Genomic DNA, 20,699 nt, shown 5'->3' with positions numbered 1-20,699 from the left:
TGAAAGAAAACTGAATTGAATTAACCTTTCTTGTTTATCGGGAGTGTGGTTTGCAGTTATAAGATAGATACCAAATTTTTATTGCATACAACCTAGAATTTCAAAAGCAGGATTCTGAACATCAAATGACGTGAACAAAAATTTGAAATGTTTTTATTGGAAGTAAGAGCTGATTTCGTCTTCATAAGAAAATAAGTTTTCAGGACTACATAAACTTCTATTATGATTCAAATAATAAGATGATCATTTTGAATCACATTCAAATATCAAAATATTCAATATTTGAATATAATGAGCTTGTGGTTTTCTGTATTCTTTTCCCTTCCTCTCTCTTTTCGATATTTGGAGAAGTGGGTACCATTGACTGGTCATCTGATAGTGGTTCAAAATTACGAGGTCCTTCCCAAAATAGCCCTAGTGTTGCTTTAAAACGGGACATCAAAATAACTAAACTAAACTCTTTTCGATCATTTGTTCGCTGTCAATTTCTACTAGAGCCAGGCTGATTTTTCAACATTTTCTGGATTCTTTATTTTGTGCGCTTTTTGTTATATAATTCATTTCATGTCAGATTTGTGTACCTTTTCACCATGTTGGGATTTTCGGCACTACAAAAATTTTCATTTATTTTTGAAGAAAAATGCATGAAAACAAAGCAAGATTAATTTCTTTGCAATCTGTATAGCCAATTTTTTTACTTCTAAATTTTAATAAGTCTTGTCGTTTAAATTATTTTCGAGATCGCATGGGGAAAAAATGAAAGACGTCCAATGGCAGAATATTTTTTTATAACAAATATGTTTAACAATTTTTTTATTCCAGTTGAAAAACAAAAATTGGACAGCTCAAAATGTAATAAGGCTCGTAGCTACGGACGAATTTCCCTATAGAAAGCAAGAATTCAGACTATTCGACAGACTATTGGTCATATTTTTTATTTTGCAATAAATGCTGAATTATGTGACAACAGTAAATCATTACCTGTGGTTTCTTCGATGTGCTAAATTTTATTGTTTTTATCTAAGCAGTAAAAGGAATTTGAAGACATTAATGTTAGATGATAAGGAATCTAACATTAGTTTCCTTGCAGTTTGCCGCGAGGAGTTGTTTTTAAATCATTTCCTAAAATACATTTCGTTGTTGCTATGAGATTTAAATAATGATTTTGTTTCATCAAATATTTAATCGCGTAATATTCTTCTACGGTTGAAAGCTAAAGAAAGATTCTGTTTATTAATTTCATAAGTTAAGGAATGAAGAATAAATGTTACAACATTGCAAAAGACAATTAGAAAATACGCATTCGGACAATTTAACAACATAGTCATATTTGCTTCTTTTAAGAGGTTCATTTACACAATAAACAGAACAAATGTAAAGTATTAAAATAGCAAGTCTCTAATAACTATCACAATTCGATGTTGAATCTATCGAGCATAGTTTGTTTATGGTTAACTATATTTTTGGAGGGAATCATGAAGAAAATGAAAATTATGCACGAGGTAATTATTTTATATACAAGCAATATTTCTGAAGAATCAATGTCAAAACAGCAAGTATAATTTTAATATAAAGTAAGAATTCTTGTATATTTTTTGAAATCGAAATGTTAAAGTGCATTAGCAAAACATCTACTTTATGGCATTCTATTTCTTGACTCTTTCGTGGCACCTCAGAAAACTTTTATCTTCATTAGAAATTCTTTGGTATAAAAGTACTTTTAGCAATTCACCATAAAAAATAATAAACATGATTAAATTCTTAGTTGATAATGAGCAATTATTCCTATTAGAATAATCCTATCAATTTTCTCCTTACACTGTTTTAATATTCCCCGGATATTATTCATAATACATCCTTAATCTTCCTTTAGTGCCTCATTTTTGTATAATTGCTTCATCTTTTCACTCATAATGAACATTACCGTATTCATTCCCTCAGTATTCTTGTACTCCAAACATTATTCATTTCAGTTTATATCATTTATATATAACCATATCTTTTGTCATTTGTATTTTTCATTGTAACTAACTGCAGAGTAATGTTTTTCTTCTTCCCATTTTTCCATTTTTTAAACAAGGTTCACCTACATCAATACTATGAGCTCTGGAAATCGAGGTGTCATGTTAAGAAATTATGATTGATATAATAGATACTAATTTATTTGTAGAGATATGAAACTGATACAGATGGCAGCACAATATTTTAAATCGCGACGTTTCCTTAGATATTGCATGCATGTGCTTGTAACGGCACAAGATATCCAATTATTCATATTAATATGTGAGGTTAAAACGAGATCAAAATAATGTTGAAGAATTACGTGACAATTATTAGTTTTGTAATAAGATTTCTTCTCATGATGATTGAACATTCTTATTAAGTAAATCATAGTATGTTTTATCTTATATATTCATTCATTCTCACTTTTTCGCACTCATAACTTTATATTTTCAGGGTAGCAAGTTTGTTCCTTTTCACAAAAGATTTGATATTTTAAAATATCAAATCTTAAAATGCAATTTTTTTTATTAGTTAGGTTTATTATTACCGTATTATATTCATTAGCCTTAAGCGTGGTTCACACGAGGCCAACTATTGCGCACAATGGAAGGCCATTCCTACTTCAGGAACATCATGTGACCCCAACGGGACAATAGTAAGCGGTTGTCTCATCAGGACAACTATTTTCCATTTTCCCTCTGCGATCACGTGATTTTCCTAAAGTAGAAGTGACCTTCCATTGCGTGCAATAGTTGGCCTCGTGTGAACCATGCTTAAGGCTAATGAATATAATATGATTATAATAATCATTTTTAAGCTTAATTTATCTATCTACCAAAAAACAGAATTTAATACTTCGATGAAATTGTTTTATTACGTTACACAGTGGCTAATAAAGGAAAGAAATTATTGAGATAAGATAATTTTGTTTTCTAAAATCCATTGTCGAGAATTTCCCATTGGCCGATTCGGACGAGTGGAGAAAAGCTGACAGATGGCAGAGGCAGAATGAGCCCTGAAATCAAAGAAATTTTGAGAAAATAAATACACAATGGCAGTTCTTTATCTTATAAAAATAAGTTTATATTATTCAGAAATTTTAATACATTGTTGCTTATAAAAAAATATCTGTGTTACCTGTTATATATCTGTGTTATCTGTGTCACGTATGTAAATTATTTCGGAAGTTCAGTACCACGGTTTTGACCGATGGTAAGTCTTCAAAATCCAGCAAAATTAGAAGTTTTAATGGATATATTATCCATTACAAAAGTATCAGAACATTGTCATTTATTTTGAAACTAATTATGACACAATAAACCTGCAGATGCCTATCGCTATTAAAATGTTTACCTCTATATATAAAATACTAACATACGTGACACAGAAATCACTTGTATCAAATATTGAAATATTTAAATTTAAACAAATCACCATGAGGACATTCTTGACTACTTCACTGAACATTTTTACAGTTTGCATTTAATTAAACGCTTCGGTAATTAATGAAGCTGTAGAATGCACCTTTCCGTTCTCAGTTTTATTTCGTTAATATATGCACTTTTCAATTTCCACTCTTATAATTTGAATTGATTTATTCACTTAAATTCGCATTTCTTGGTCTTATTTAGACTGAGTTTTATTCTTTTGGGGATTTATATATTTCGTATTGAGAATTAGATAACGAAAATGAAAATAATAATAATAAATATAAATAAAATAAATAAAAAACAAAGGAAGAAAGAAAATGGACCAACAAGGAAGATATTCACAGGTCATCGAAAGCATATATATTCATTTTCAGCATATCAACTGGCCAGGATAACCTGGTTGGTACAGCGTTGGATTCGCATTCCTTGGGTTGCGAGTTCGAACCCCGCCGGTCGAAGACTCTCCGTGTACATGGCGGCTGCACGTATAAATCTGTCGTAGCCACAAACTCCTTCAAGTAGAGACAATACCATTGAGGATACTGGATCAGATGTGATCGTTCTCTGACCAAGGTTTAAATTACGATCATTGAATGAAACATATGAATGAAATCCGCCCTTTGAAAGGGTTGTGAAGCGTGAGTAGCTAAGATGTGCTTTTGGCCCTAGATGTCTCTACTGAAACAAGAGACATTTAAAATTGTTGACTTCGTCAGCAAGCTTGTATATGACAAGTGCCGTCGACAATTTAGCATTAAAAACATTGAAATATTTAAATTGAAATGTTTCATATTCATCATTATGTGTTGCTTTTGAGGTTTTGAGACCTCCAGAAGACTAACCAATGAATAAATTATACTCATACAATGAAAATTAAAAGATATAGTAGTCTAAATTGACAGACAGGCCGAAAAAAGAAAGTAAGAAAGAAAAATCAGTTAGCTTGAAATCGCGGTTTTTAATCTGTCTGCGTATGCAATTGGTACCATTTTAAAATTTGACAAATTGTATGACTACATTTTATCAGAATTGTAACACTACTACCGAACTGTCCTTGAAAGTTTGCATAGATAAAAAGTGGCTAATAATATAAAAAGAAATTCAGATTTGTTCCTTCTTATATAATATCTCACTGCGATCTGTGAAGAAAACGAAACTTCCTAAACGCGCTTCTCGTCACATTAGAGAGTACATTTGGAACCATTGCTATAGTAAGAAACTGATTCTATTGTTGTTGTTTCTTATGGCACTTGTCACGGACAAGCCCGCTGTTACGAAAACAGCGATTTAAGCCGGTGGGGGAGTGTCTCTTGTTTTTTTTAGTAGAGCCAACTAGGGCCAAGAGTACGACTTTGCTACTCACACATCACTCATTCGATTGCACAACCCCTTTTTACAGGGGGGCACATTCACACATCTCACAGATAGAACAACGGAAGAACAACCATGCCCAAACCTGGACTCGAACCCAGGACACGCAGGAGACGGGGAAGACGCGCTACCCCTATGCCAGGACGCCGTCAGTGATTCTGCAGGTCATTCAAATGGGCAAATATGCTTTGGTCTTTGTCTAATCCTCTACTCTTCTCAGCCCTGAACCTCGGAAATTTTTTATCCAGTAAATAGTGAACAACTGGTGTAGTAAAAATTATCTCAGTATCGTTTTCCTATCTCATGAGCATTTATCTTGAAAAACGTTTGATTGTTTCTTTTAAGTGGAATTAAATCTTAGATTCTATTCTAAAGCAACTATTAATTGTCTTTAATTTCTCTTTTCCCAAATACACATTCTGTATATCATCAATTGTGCCTTTTCAAGACAACATTCAAAGCAAAGGCTTTCTTCTCATAGTACTCTAAACGACTTGTAGCAATATGAAAGATAACTACAATAGGTTCATTTTAGGCTGGATCGGCTGGATCTGGCTGGCATTCAGATTTAGGCTGAATCGCGATAAATACTTATACTTAAAAATCGATTCTTAAAATAAAATATCATGAGAAGAACGGGAGTGATAATAAAATATCATGAGAAGAGTGCGACACTGCTTTAGATAACATTAGTATATGTTTTAGTGTATATGTTATCATTAATGTGTTTTCTGAATGATCTGTAACTATGAAAATATCAATATCTTACCAGCCTTGTAGAGCGGGTAAAAGAGAGCTGTGCAAATAAGGCAAGAAAGACCGTTGATCAAAATATACGACAGCACACGTCTGTGATACGGGCGCATCTCACAGTTGCTAAAGGGCAACCCGCACCCGGCCTCTAGTACAGATCTTTTGATATCTTCGACAGTCCAGATCCATTGCCGAGAACGAGGATCTGAAATATAGAGTAGTGCTGTAATAAAAAGAATGAAGGGAGAATCTATGAATGTAAAATTGAAACATTTAGTTTTGAGATTCTAGAGCTCGAAAGCTAGGAGAAGAAAATAAAAAGGAGTGGTCACATCCAGCAGGCAAAACATTATATTAATCAAGTGAAATAGGGTAATCGAAATTAATAAAAATGTATTCTAGTTTCATCTTGACTTTTTAATGCTATAAGCGAATCTTTCAGAAAATTTTTAACAATGTGAGAAGAAGGAAAAAGAATCCCTATACTGGAGGGCATAGCAAGCCGTTGGAAGAAATCTCATTTTAAGACAATTGTGAATATTGTATAATTGAGCATATTATATGAATATTCTGTCATTTTCTTAGATTCGTTACTAAATGCATCAAATGACTTACGTTTTGTTCGTTAAATTAACCACAAAAATCCTTATATTACGAATAAACGCATCCATCGCGTTCTTTATTTTCTCATATAAATTTAAATATTCGTAAATATTCCCGATAAGAAATATCATTCCATTAGGAAATTATATAAATTTGTACTTCAAGAAGTTAATTATATATGTTTACAAAAATAAATAAAAAATTTTTCATTTCTACCAAATGTTTTCCTTAGTTTCAAAACAATTAATCCAATTTTTTGTAAAGAAAAATTTAATTATTTAATATTGATTGTTATTCAATTTTATTTATTTTTTGAACAATTATACTTTTGAATCATACTTAATATACTAAGCCTCGTGTTTCTTCGTTATATTTATTGCTCTATTCAAGCATTTTATTTTAAATGAATCAGACAATAAAATAGATGTTATGAAGACCACCTTGTTATTAATAATTAAATACAAATAACTAGGGTTGTTGTTCGACGGTAAATTGACCTTTGATGCTGATATCAAAACAATCATCAGCAAAACTCAAGTGACCAGTATTAGTACTTCAGTTACGTAACGGCTCGACAAAGCATATTATCAATCAGGCACAAATGACTAAAGAGTCTTCTTTATGAATTTATTATTAGACCTGTATAAATTTGTAGCTATCCCATTTCAGGATCAGTTCACAATTACCACACTTAGAAAATCATAAAATTTTTGGAATCAGAAATTAATGCGTATCATTAATGCTCCATAGTATGTCATATGTAAGAATTTATATAATGATCTAAAAATTAAATCTATTTTGAATTACATAAAAAATATTTTAGCCAAAAAAAAAAAAAAAAAAAAAACCTTAGATTCTTAATGAGCTCCTCTGGGATCTTCCATACTCTTATCTAGATATTTTTAGAGTCAAGAAAAGACTTTGATCCATTTTGAACTATACCTTCAAAAGTTCTCCATCACTTTGGAGAAAGTGCATCGACTTTTAGTTGCTGCTGCAAATCTTAACCATTTCAATTCCTCTTCTCCAAATTGTTTCTTTTTCGCTTCGGTTCACTTATGGTAATTACTAACAATCTTATTTAAAAGATTTTTTTTTTTTTTGGCATCGCCGCACAGATTTCTTTTTAGATCCTAAATTATTTCATTTTTCAGTTTTATCACTTATTTAACTAATATCTTTACTATCAAATAGATTTCTACACCTTCTTATAAAGTGTAACAAAATTTATTTTGCGAGAATGTGTCTCTATTTACAATAATTAAATTCTTAGTTTTTTTCCTTAAATATAACGCTTAATCTCTTTATTATAATTATAAGGATTTATATAAGCTGTAGGCTTAATATAAATCTATTATAATTTTAATAAATAGATGCAAGGTTCTCAGAATCAAGCAGAACTTTATTCCATTACCCAAAAACATTCACTGGAATTTTACTTTGAAATATGTTTTTTTCTTTCTTTTTTTTTCTTCTGTTTAGAATGCAAATACTTATTAATAACAGATTAAATTAAATTAAATGTAAATCGCAAATTTACTATATAACATTATTAAATGTTAGTCTTTTAATTGATATTTTTGGTTTTGTAATAAAAATAAAAAATAAAAAATTAAATCACCAGTCAACAGTGCTATTTCTTCATCATCAAAAGTTTCCTTGATGGTGGATACGATACCAGGGAAAAATATTATTCCAACCATCAATATTAAAGCCAGAATGATTGGTACGACTAAAAAAAAAAAAAAAAAAAAAAAACTTTAAGAATTTAAAATGTTTTAATAGACAGTTTTTTGTAATATACATATATCTATGTTTAAAATTAGGTATTAATTAAAATGCTTCAAAAAATATACTAGTAATTTATTTATTTTTATCTGAAATTTTACATTAAAATAGATAAAAGTATATCAAAGTATAGTAATAATTGTCAAATACATTTTAAATAGTAACCGAAAGTTGAATGGGTTGATAACCATTTTTTATGTATCAGATACAGGTTGATACTGATGTTCGATTATGTCTGATATTCGATTGTGCCAGTTACCGAATCTTTTCTCACCGGAATGAAACCGGGTAGTTGGTGGGCTTCGATTTTCGCATTTGTGCCGAGGTTGGCAGCTGTTATTCATACGAATAGGATTCCAAATAGGGATTTCACCTCTCCGGAATAGGTAGTATGATAATGATGTGCTGGTGGCCTTGGTTTTGACAATGATTGACGGGTGAGTTGGAAGAGGAAAGGAAAGGAAAGACTTTGATGATATAAATAGAAGATGGAAATTCCTTAGTAGTATGTGCACCATTGCATATAGTAAAGATCAATAATAGCTGGAAATGATGCATAATTTTTTTTTTAAAAAAAAAGCCCATAAAACTTTTTAAACGCAAACTTTTTTAAACAACTTTTTTTATTATTGGAATTGTAAACCTGGAAAAGTTTTAACATAATCAGTCATTGGGCAAATATCCAGAATTCCCTTTGCTACAAAACTTGCCATTTATTGGAAATATAAGAAAAAAGCTGAGGGAAGGAACCTCCCACCGATTTTGATTAGAAAATTCAATTATACATGTCAAATATAAATTTATTAACTGAATTGAAACTAATAGAATAATTAAAAAATTTTATCTGAAATTTAAACCCAGGATAGATCATGATTTGCTTATTTTTTTTAAATTTTATTTTACATTAATTTGACAAAGGTCGATAAATTGTAAATATCCTAATTCTCCAAATATTTCGATAATGCTACGACGTATTTAAATCATGTAAAAAATCCGATCATGTATTCTTCCTTGTATTCATTTAATTTCATAAAAGAATATAAGTTTAAACCAAAGATTTATCTTTGTCAATACAATGCTGCCTGATATTTAAGAAAATCGAATCTTGAAAAGATACGTTAACGGTTTCATACAAAATTTAACATATATTTCCGAATTTAGATATAGATACATAAAATTTTTTACTCAGTTAGCTCGTCTTTTTTTTAATTATTTATTTATTTATTGAGTTTCTATGTTTACAAACAGACATCTTTAGGTTACTTGAACACACACTGATTTGGTTGGACTGACATAATATAAGTAGACATTTTGTCAGCGATGCGCTGTTCCAAATTTCTTGCATTTCGGAAAAAAAGAGGAAACAATAATGTTTTTTCTGAACTGAGCTTAACATTGAATGACTTTAACTTTTAAAAAATTTCTATTGTTTCCAACATACTGAAAACGCGATGCGTTGTGATAATCACTATGATTCATTTACGTGAACTTCTTATGATTACCACTGTCCATCAATTTTCCCTGCACCAAACAACGCTTTATTTTATTTATTTTTTTTTTTATTGCCACAGTGGCGCCGATCCTTTTTTTTTAACTGATTTGAAACCTTTACCTTTTGTATTTCATGGAAAAAATTATTTTCTGTTCCGAACAAACTTGTCTTTAAGAGCAACTATTTCTTCTAAATTTAATAAACAAATGCCCCAAATAAACGATATTTGCATTAAATTACGCCTTTATTTAAATTTTAGGCCTCTTTTAAATTTTAAAAACTATGCAGCTTCAGAACGGATTATTATCACATAGATATTTGGTCTGTTATCTAGGCAAAAGTATAAATAAAGTATATGTCAAATTCCAAGAAGATATTTTAAATAAAATTTCAGTTTACCATAGCAGTAATACAATAATAATATATGATTGTGTAGTATATAAGGTGAAGAAAGTTTGTGTGGAAAACTAAAAAATTATATATCAAATGAATTAAAACTGTTTCTACTGCTTATAAAAAGATTAAAAGCATAAATGAAATAAATGAAGCCTCAAAAATGCTATCATTAACATATTTCGATGCAGAAATAAACAGTTTTAATAATATGGCATTATTATATATGAAATAAAAATTATTATATAATATTAATAATCAAAAATCCTTGAATAGCTTTTTAAAGAAAATTCAGGAAAACATTTAATTAGGTTTCTTTTTGTATTGCATAATACTTGCTTATAAAAATTAATTATTTAATTAAGAATAATTACTTTAAAATGTTCGTTAAAAATTTCTCTATTTATAAACTAGCCGCCTTTGGCGACCAGCCGGTTCGCCAATTTTAATGTTCGTTAAAATTTTAATAATTAAATATTTTATGCAATTCCTACTTTAATAGCTTCTTCGTCAAAATATTTTAAAACAAATTTTGAAAGTCATATAATTCACTCATAATATTATAAAGGCCTTCAGTCATAACGTAATATGTATCTCTCTAATTTTCTGTTAGCTCCCGTAGAATTTATGCTTTAAATTAAAGTGGAAAGGATTAATCTGCAATTAATATAATAATATTTTTTTACTGAAACAAAGTATTTTTTTGTAATATGATTACTGAAAACAGTCACTGAGCGTTTAAACTTTATGGGCACTAAAGAATATCTATCTTAATTTATGTAATATTTCAAGAATTTGTCAACAAAATTTTCTCATATCCATCATGAACAGATCGATTAATTAACAATGTTTCATTTTAAATGCATCAAACACTAAGAAAATAAAATGAATCGTTTAAAATAATCGGTCGAAAACAGGTGCACATGTGCACATTCCCGACCTCCAAGGTATACATGTGCCAAATTTGGTAGCTGTAGATGAAACGGTCTGATCTGTAGAGCGCCAACACACACACACACATTGAGCTTTATATAAGTATAGATAACATCTTCGCTATCAAATCAATAATTTTAACAAAGAATTGTTTTTTTTAAATTTGAAATTAAATGAAATGTATAATAACCAGACTCTCTTAAAAAAAACTAATATAATTATTAGATGATATTATTTTTATATACGCCCAATAAATCACTACAACATTTTTAAAAGAAAAAAACAGTAACCACAATATCCATGCTCGACCGAATCAGTTAATATGCATGGGATCATAAGACTACATGAGCCACTGGAAAAGCCGGCAAAATATCATTCGACCAAAATCGGTATGATTGCAATCGTTAAGAGCGGATGATATTTATCGATTTCGACAAATGAGCAAGCAACCCTCTGTTTTATGTTCCACTGAAGTAATTTGGACAACTAACAGAAAATGGTGTGTGTACAAAAGTATTGGGCATATTATGCTCCTGTCAGCGGTATTACAATTGGAACTATACTGATAATACTACAGTAGTCTAAAATTTTAGTATTAAACTATATGCCATAATTCTACTATTTAGCTCATTAAGTAATCGTTTGCAATTACATATAGACAGATAACTTATTTATAGATCGATTTATGTTTAAAATCTGATGTAAATCTAAAATTTTGGAATAAGAATTAGATATCAAATTTCAGTGAATCACCCTGTTGCATTTTCGAAATTTCATAGCCAAATAAGGGACAGATTTCTCATGAACACATATGATCCAATAGTTAGAATAATTCTATAATTTTATGGGAAGATTCAACCATCTGGTTAGTTATGCCTTGGAATTATTGCTTTCGAAAAAAATTGGACAGATATAATTCTAAAAATGGTGGTGTTTTATTTTCTCGTGTATGATTATACAAAGTATGCTAATCGTTGAGATTGTGACAAGTCTTTACGTTTCGGATCTCCCTGAATCTGAAAAACACATTTGGAATCATATCCGTCTGTGAACAAGAGAACTAAACAGTTGACAGTTGACAATAATCTACAAATATGGTGAAAGGGCCGTTCATTTCATTTGATTTCTACTTCAAAGTGTTTTTGTGTTATCGCGTTTACAGAGAGACAGACAGACAGACTGATAGACAAATAAAATGCCAAAAAATGTTTTCAGGCTCAGAGAGGTTTGAAATAAAAAGATTCATCAAAATCTCAAGTTTGAATTTTGTTGTCGGTTACAATATACGTCTTCTATACTTCATAAATGATAAAGTAAAAATGAAATATTACATATTGAAGCAACCATTAGTAATGGTTTTGTTGCTATAGTACAATTCAATGTTTCTTGCAAAATAAACAATATCACTGAGAAAATATCATAGAAATAACATACATATCTAAGGCTTATTACAAAGTTTATATTATTGAAAATCTTTGAAGTTTTTAAGCAAATACCAAAACAATAGCTTGTACCAATCGAAGAGAACTGAAAGTTTATCTCTGCATTTTAAACATAATTGATGGTATTAACTATCATTTACAATTACTCATTTCAATTAAATATAAAAAATAAAGTTTTATGATAAAAAATACGAATTTATGTTTTTTTTTTTTTTTTTCCATTTTTGTTTGAGGAAAAAAACCCTGAAATTTTCCAGAAATCTTGTCATGAGAATCATTTCAATAGATAATCTTCCTTTAAAAATGAGCCACCCCCCCCCCTTTTTTTTTCACTAAATAGCATAAAGTGCTCATGCGCGTGGCTTTCAAAACAAAAATCTAAGCACTGGTGGCGGTTACGGCCTTGTCCAAATTCCACAATGTTTTATGAGAGGAAAGGGCAAATAATAGCATTACTAAGGAATATGTAAGAAAGTTTCAGGAAGACGATACCCACGGATTTTATAGAATTTCAAAGGTTTGACAAACCTGAGGATTTATTAAAAACTCGAGTTCGAGTCGTTTTGATGATTACAATATTTTTTCTTTGTATTAAAAAAAAGTGGGTGGAATTGTCGGTTATATTTAAGCACATACTCTCGTAATTAAGTTTTAAGCCCTTTTGTGAACCATTAAGATGGCCGTCCACTATTAGTTGTTAACAAGTTCAATCTAAAGCCAAATTTGGCGAATTATTGCTTGGGAAAAATTAAAAGGAAATTTGGTGGTCGTTTCAGTTTGAAGTCCAAGTTTAAAATGACTAATATTGATAATATGTGAATGAAAAGCATATGTCATATTGAGGCATGTTTTATTAAAAATCAATTCACTTATTATATAGTTAGTAAAAAGTCTGAAAGTTAAATGGATTTCGAACAAAATAAGAAATTCACTTTTTAAATAAGAAAAATGTGTTCAAGTGTTATATACGCATTAAACAAATAAGCTTTATAGAAGTGATTGTAATATCTTATTAAACCGCAGAATATGAAATAATAATAAAAAACAAAATGATGCAGAAAAAGGATGGCATACAAGTCTATTATACTTTTAATCGGAAAAACGTTGCCTTATCTGATTGAATTATGATAAAATATTTTTTTTTTAAAATTAGCATGCAACAACTGCGTTTATATTTTAGATCAATTGATATGTAAAAGTATCTTTCCTTTCTGTAAAAGATAAATTCATCTTATACTATGCAACAAATACACCATCACGAATACTTATTTAAAAAAGGTTTTACTAGTTAGAAACTAAGCATTTCTATTTCATTTTTTATGCATGATGATATGAAATTAATTAATTATTATTTTATCAAAATATAAAATTAAAAAAATGTTAATATGAACATAATTTACCTCTCATTTTCTTGCATGCTTCTCACATATTATTATTCTATATGCTTAAATTTCATATTCTTTTTTTTTTTCTTATATCTTTTTAGAAATTTTGTTATCAAGTAAAAGAGAATTTAAACTCAAAAATTTCCATGAGAAATGAAGATGAAATCTGAAAAATATTTGCAGACTAATATTGTTTCTAAATTTATCAGTATCTCACAAAATAATAATAATAATATGTTTTTCTCTCAAAGGAAAAAAAAATTGTTTTTAAGCTTTTTTTTTCTTTTTTAATTCGCGTGCTAAAAAGTCTCAAAATATTAAACAATATGCAATAGTTTATATCATACTTCCTTTCAAGTGTATTTTTAACCTTATTTATTGAAAATGAGACCATTTTTCACAATATAAACTTATTTAATGGAGGCAATTCACGCCATTGTGATGTGCTTCTAATGGGCCGCATTAACACAATTTTGGAATTTAGTAGTACGACTTCGAAGCATAGAGAAAGATAGTATTTAGTTTTATATCATGAGATTGCAGAGTCATAGAGGTGGTAGCTCATAGATGTTTTGGACTTCATCAATGCAAAAGATTAACATATTTGTTCTACTTTTGAAATTCAAATTTATAAAGAGAGAGAGAGAAAATAATGTTTCCCTCACGGTTGCTACTTTTCACTATTATCAAGTCACTGAAGACAAATGGTGGCATGGAAAAAAAATTATATAGCACTCAGGAGCCACTAACACCCGCTAAGGTAATGCTCGACTTGTCATTTCCAACGAATTGCTTTACCGATGAAAGCAATTTATTTATTGCCATTATAATATACTATGTCTCATTTATTTGAAATAAAATGAATCGAAATTTCATCCGATTGCGTCTAGGTAAGAAAAAAAATATCGAATAGTAATAAAAATTTAAACAGCCATGTGCTTTCTTAAACTAATATTTATAGGGATAATAACGAAATTTTTACCAATAGACTACCCAGTGGCGTAGTGATTTGGGAGGGGGAGATCGATACTTCAGGTACCAGTCTCAAGAAGGGACAAAATATTAATTCGTTTATATTACTTTGAAGCTAAAATAAGACGAAAAGGTAATGTTATGTTCTTGAGACCATTTACAATTGCTAAGCCACTGATGATGACTGGTGTGAAAAATAACATTACATTTTGGACGCTGATCATCTTCGCTACACTACCGTAGTTCATCCATGCCTTATTTTTTCATATCTCTAGGATACATCATATCTCTATACAAACGAGAAATTATACATAAGCTACCAATCATGAAATTAACAAATTAAGACAATATCAACTCCAATAGCATTAAGAGATCTTTCATTGTTGTGACAATGGGAGGTTTTCTTTAGAATGAAAGCTCAACGAAGAATGAACTGTACAAGATATTTATTTAACTATGCAGAATCTCGCAATTCATAATAATAATAACTGACTTGATAGTATTATAAATCTGATTTAAAATCTAACTCTGATGCTAACGCTAATTCTACTACAGCTAGACTTATTCGCCTTGCAGAAATTAGTATAAGAACACTGAAACTTCGAAAAGAAAAGACAGAAAACCCTTATCTTAGAGCAGTCAATAGGATCAAGGACTTAGCAATGTCTATCGCCATCTCGCCACTAATTTCTATTCTCTTAATACGCGAGCAAAACCTTTTTAAGAGTGGGTACATTCTCCCGAGATACAGAACATACTTATTTCTGCAAATTATTCAACAATCCTTATAATTTTCTCGGGGGGTCAGTACGAGATAGTTTATGCTAAACTGGTCTATCATATTTGCTAGGTTAATTGCACTTCCTGCAGTAGTTTATATATATTAACAATAATAATTATTTTCTACTGCTTTAAATTTAGCTTTTTTTTTAAATTTTAAGATTAAAATATAAAGTTCGAATGTACCGATAAAATTAAAAATCTACACTCGCCTGCATTGAAATTGAATAAACAATGAACAAATATAAGCGCTTTGGCATTTATACCGAAGATACAGTCTTTAGTTAAGGCATTTAAGTCCTTTCAGAAGAGACAGCAACAAAAAAGGAAAAATCAGATAGTGCTTTTGTGAGGAAATAATATCAGATGTAAGAAGGTTTTATTCCAATTCGCCGGCGTCCTGGCACAGGGAAAGTGCGTCTTCCCCGTGGTCTGGGCGTTCCGGTTTCGAGTCCCAGTTCGGGTATGGTTATTCTTCCTGTGTGTTTTATCTGTGAGGTGTGTGAATGTGTCCCCTGTAAAAAGGGGTTGTGCAAGCGAATGTGACGCATGAAGTAGGTAAGTCTTACTCTTGGCCCTAATTGGCGCTACTGAAAAAAACAAGAGACGCTCACTCGGCTTAAATCGCTGACAGATCTGTCAGCGGGCTTGTAAAGTGCCAAAAATAACAACAACAACAATTTTGTAATTCTTTGAACAATAATTTTTACTTTCAATGTCATGCACAGCAGACAATTTTAATCTTTGCTAATCTTTAAGCAGGTAAAAATCTTTTAAACACAAAATAGTAATTTACAAAAACAATTTTCAATCAGAAGTTTGCTTTTAAAGTGTTGCATCTAAATTATATAATTCATATTTGTTTCATTTACATATTTTTTTTTAATATGATAGAAATGGAAAAGTGTTAAAATCTTAAAATAAATAATCATAAATCTAATCATTATGAAATCTAAAAATAATAATAATAATTTACAAACTGCATTAAAAAACGCAAGATAATGTATATAGCTTTAGAAGATGATTTATAACAGACTATCTGCCTATGGATCTATCTGAGGAGAATACTTATGAATACATGCTCATGATTCTTTCAATCAAGGCGAAGTTTATATAATGAAGTTGAAACCCATGATATAACAGTGGTATTTAAAATTTAAGTGTCTGTGAAATCTTTTTGACATTATTTGCTATCTTTTGCTTTCAGATAATTTATTTCATTATCTGATTCCTCATGTGAATTGCTCTAATAAAAAGTAGAGAAAAATTAATAGGAAAAAAATTTTCTTTGTTATGTTTCAACAACAAAAGAAAAACATTTTATATAAATAATTGATGAAACAATGAAAAAAATATAATTTTTATTGCAGCAATGAAATTGGTTTTTGAAAATCATGCAAAAAATACTTTCAAGAAGATGTCAAAATTCAGGCTGAAAAAATTCCATTTAGTTAAATTTATATCATAAAAAGCATATTTTTGATTTTAAAATAGTGTGAAAATCAGTTTTTTTATGATATTTTTTAGAAAATAATTTAGAAAAACATGAAATTTTACATAATTTTTAATTAATTAAATTTTCAAAAAAATTGAATTGAAATGCAGTGTTTTGTATTCTAAAATATATGTGTAATAACTTTTATAGCTCTAGGTCTAATGATGTGCCCTAAAGTGTGCTGACACATGCACACAAGCATATATATTTACAAATATAAATAAAAAAGAGCAATAAATTTGAAAATAGAAATAATATATATTGTGATTATATTTCAAATGATTAAGAAACAACAAAAATAAAAAAGAATTACAAAAAGTGCCAAAATTTGTATGTATGTATATTTCACATGTTATTTTGTGTGTGTGTGTGTGTGTGTATATATATATATATATATATATATATATATATATATATATATATATATATATATATATATATACAGTACATTCCCAAGTATTCGGCTCGCGACTATCCGGCTTCCGCACTATCCATCCTAGTTTTCTTTTATTGTAATGAATTGAGGAAGGCAACATTGCCAAGGTATTAGAAGTGGGCGTCTATTATGATCCTCCTATATGTTTGCACAAAATACAAGTTGTGACAGTAAAAGAGCAGCATTCTGCTTGTTGTCCATTCTTTCTTCAGTGTGCAACAGACCTGAATTGTTGCCGCTGTTCCTGATTATAATTGCACAGTACGCACACTATACTTAAATTCACATTCTGCATGGTTTAAGATGAATGGAGGGCTTAGAACTCACTAAGAAATGAAAAAGCACTTATTATAACAGTGAGTTTTAGTATAAAATCTTTGTCTTCTGCTATTGGTGGGTAAAGAAATGTGTTTGTGGTGGTAACATTATAAGCCAGTTAACAACTTCCGGAGAAGAGTGTACACTTTTGTCTAGTGGTTTTGTTACTCGGCTATGAACCGTAACGTTGCGAGTTCGAACCTCACCCTGCACATTGGTGACCCTGGTTCTGAACAACCGCATCCTTCATTCAGCTGTCGTGGCTCCATCTACCGGCAGCAACCACTCACACACGCTCGCCGTCGCCCGCCATAACACTTGGCGCGATAACAACGTTCGTCGCTCGCTATAACGCCTGGCGCGATAATCGCGTTCGTCGCTCGCCATAACTGACGTGATAAACTCTACCGACTCACTGGTGGGGGACTATTGTGGTGGTAACTTTATAAGCCAGTTAACAACTTCCGGAGAAGAGTGTACACTTTTGTCTAGTGGTTTTGTTACTCGGCTATGAACAGTAACGTTGCGCGTTCGAACCTCAACCCGCACATGTTCTTAGAAATCTGGTCTATTCGGCTGTTTTGTTAACCGGCCTGTCCTTCAGCCACATTAAGCCAGATACTCGCGAGTATGTGTATATATATATATATATATAAATGCACAATAAATGATTTCAACAATATTTGATTATACAGAGATAATTATCAATTATTCTTTGGCCGACTGAATTGCAATATATGATACCACATTTGTGTATTCTTTTAGCAAATACATTTTACTATAGCATTAGTAAATCAATTACACTTCTGAAATAATATTTAACTTTGCTCTTCGACACATGATATCTTATATCATGATGTAACTGGATAACATACTTCAAATCAAAATTTAAAAAAAGACCCCTTATAACTTTTTACATATATGTAAAATTATGGTATGGCTTTCCAGTTTGATTTAGTTAGATAAATATCAAGCTTTGAAGCTATAAAATGTTGATAGTAGGAAAGAGCTGAAGTTTTCTACTATTATTAGATTGTGCGGTATGGCTGCCAAATTATCACAAGAAATATAAATTTATCAATAATAACAATTTTTACAACATTTTCAGTTTATAATAAATGCTTGGAAACATTGTACATTTGTACAAAAAATGGAACAAATATCATTTGAAAATCACTCTTCAATAAAAAATTTAGTATATTCTTCTCTTATTCTTTAACATAGCTTTATTCACTTTCTAAAAGTTATTTACCTATACTTCCATTACATGAATGTGGAACTTTACTAAAGATTAAAATAGAATTCAAACGAATGCTAACTTTTTTTCAAAGCTTGCTTATTAAATGTATGCTGCTCATTGATTTACATCGAAAAAATTAATACAATTTCTCACAATGATTAGAAACACTAATGTTCTCATTCTGCTTCTTCATTTGATTTGAGATTTTCCAAAATTGCCCATTTGACTGCTGAATCCCAATGCTTGCAAATTTAAATTAGATTAAAAAGTCTGTCTACAATTTGCAGGGTAATATTTTACTTCAAAGATAAATTTCCATATCACATATTTTATATACAAGTGTTTTTTTTTTTTTTTTTTTTCATATGACTAGCTAAATGTAAATTTAATTCCTGACATTTAAATTACTATACATATTTATGAAAATATTATTGTATCCAGTTACAAGAAGATAAATAATGACTAGTCAAAAATTCAAACTTTGTAATTAAGGATTTATTTATTTGATTAAATAAATATGATTTAAAATCATTATTTTAGAGAAGTAAATGACTTCAAATTAAAAATTGAGGAAATTGTTTTGGTATATACTCAACAGATAAATGCTTTTTCCTTTGTATGAGATTCTAAATGCCCTTTTAAAGTGTCATTTCTAGTAAAAACTTTATTGCAAACTTTACAACATGAGGTTTTCTCTTTGTATGAGAAATGGCATGTGCTTTTAATTTATTTTTAGTGATACATGCCAGTACACATGTATGAGGTTTTTCATTAGTATGAGTGAGTAAATGATACTTTAAACTATTCAAATGTAAAAATGCTTTAAAACATTTTTTTACATTTATAAGGTTTTCTTGAGTATAAATTAGTAAGTATTGCTTTAAATTACCCTACACAGAAAATGTTCTTTTACATAATTCAGAAACATTAAGTTTATTTATTGTTAAAATGCAAAAATCCTTGATCTTTTAAATGGCCATCATAAGAGAATCCATAATATGCAAACCTCACATTTAAAAAGCTTTCTTATACTTTCTTTTTATTGTGGCTAAATGTTCTTTTAAATGACATATTCGTTAAAAAGACTTATTACATATTTCACTAGTGACTTTACTTTAATTTGGATAAATAAATGTAATTTCAATTTAATATATTCTTTTCAAAGGAATCCTTTACTATATGCTGTATATGTATGGGATTTTTCTTTAGATGAGTAAGTAAATGCAACTTCATTTAACTTTCTTAAGAAAATCCCTTGCAACAAACTGAACAAATATAAAGCTTTCCTCAGTATGTGTAAATAGGTTTTTTAAAAATTATTATTCCAAGAAAAACCTTTAAGACAAATTTCATACATGCATTGTCTATCTTTTTCATATGTGAGTATATTTGTCTCTGATTTCAGATTTTGAGTAAATATTCTTCCATTCATTGTAAAAAAATTTCCATAATGCACACTATTCTTATTTTTTAATATAATATGTAACAATCAGCAATAGAAAATTTCTCATCTTGAAAAAAAAAATTGGACCACCATTTATTTTACATAAAAATATTTACTTGACTGCTTCACTGTGGGACAGTATTTGGAAAGAATTAACTTGAAAAACTCATATTTGGTATTTAATCCCTTGCTTCTTGAGAGAAAGATCAGTAAAGTATCCCGTACATTCGAAATCAATTAGTTATAATTGCTTTAGCAAATTTTAGATAAAAGTCTTTAATATATTTTAATTTAATTAGCTAGAAAATTATTTAATACTGATTTAGATATTCTGCTTTTTCTCCCCCTCGCAGCCGCAAAGCAGGTTTCACCTCTAATGACCAATACTTTAGATATCATGTTCTACCGAAAAAACTCAAC

At 29.6% G+C, this 20,699-nt stretch overlaps 1 protein-coding gene across 1 annotated transcript; it reads right to left on the bottom strand.

Annotated features, from left to right (window-relative positions):
* Positions 1–2,859: 2,859 nt before the first annotated feature.
* On the bottom strand, positions 2,860–20,620 carry LOC129961998 (uncharacterized). The gene is made up of 4 exons (XM_056075656.1): positions 20,396–20,620; positions 7,783–7,893; positions 5,575–5,763; positions 2,860–3,019 (listed from the first exon to the last, which is right to left on the bottom strand). Exons 2-4 carry the CDS (start codon positions 7,862–7,864, stop codon positions 2,937–2,939), a joined length of 354 nt encoding a protein of 117 aa, XP_055931631.1. The 5' UTR covers positions 7,865–7,893; positions 20,396–20,620; the 3' UTR covers positions 2,860–2,936.
* Between the last annotated feature and the right edge of the window lie 79 nt (positions 20,621–20,699).

Source organism: Argiope bruennichi, chromosome 2, assembly GCF_947563725.1.
Source record: "Argiope bruennichi chromosome 2, qqArgBrue1.1, whole genome shotgun sequence".
NCBI classification, from domain to species: domain Eukaryota; kingdom Metazoa; phylum Arthropoda; class Arachnida; order Araneae; family Araneidae; genus Argiope; species Argiope bruennichi.
The sequence above is the reverse complement of the archived record's forward strand: the minus strand, read 5'-3'. Positions and strand labels throughout refer to the sequence as shown.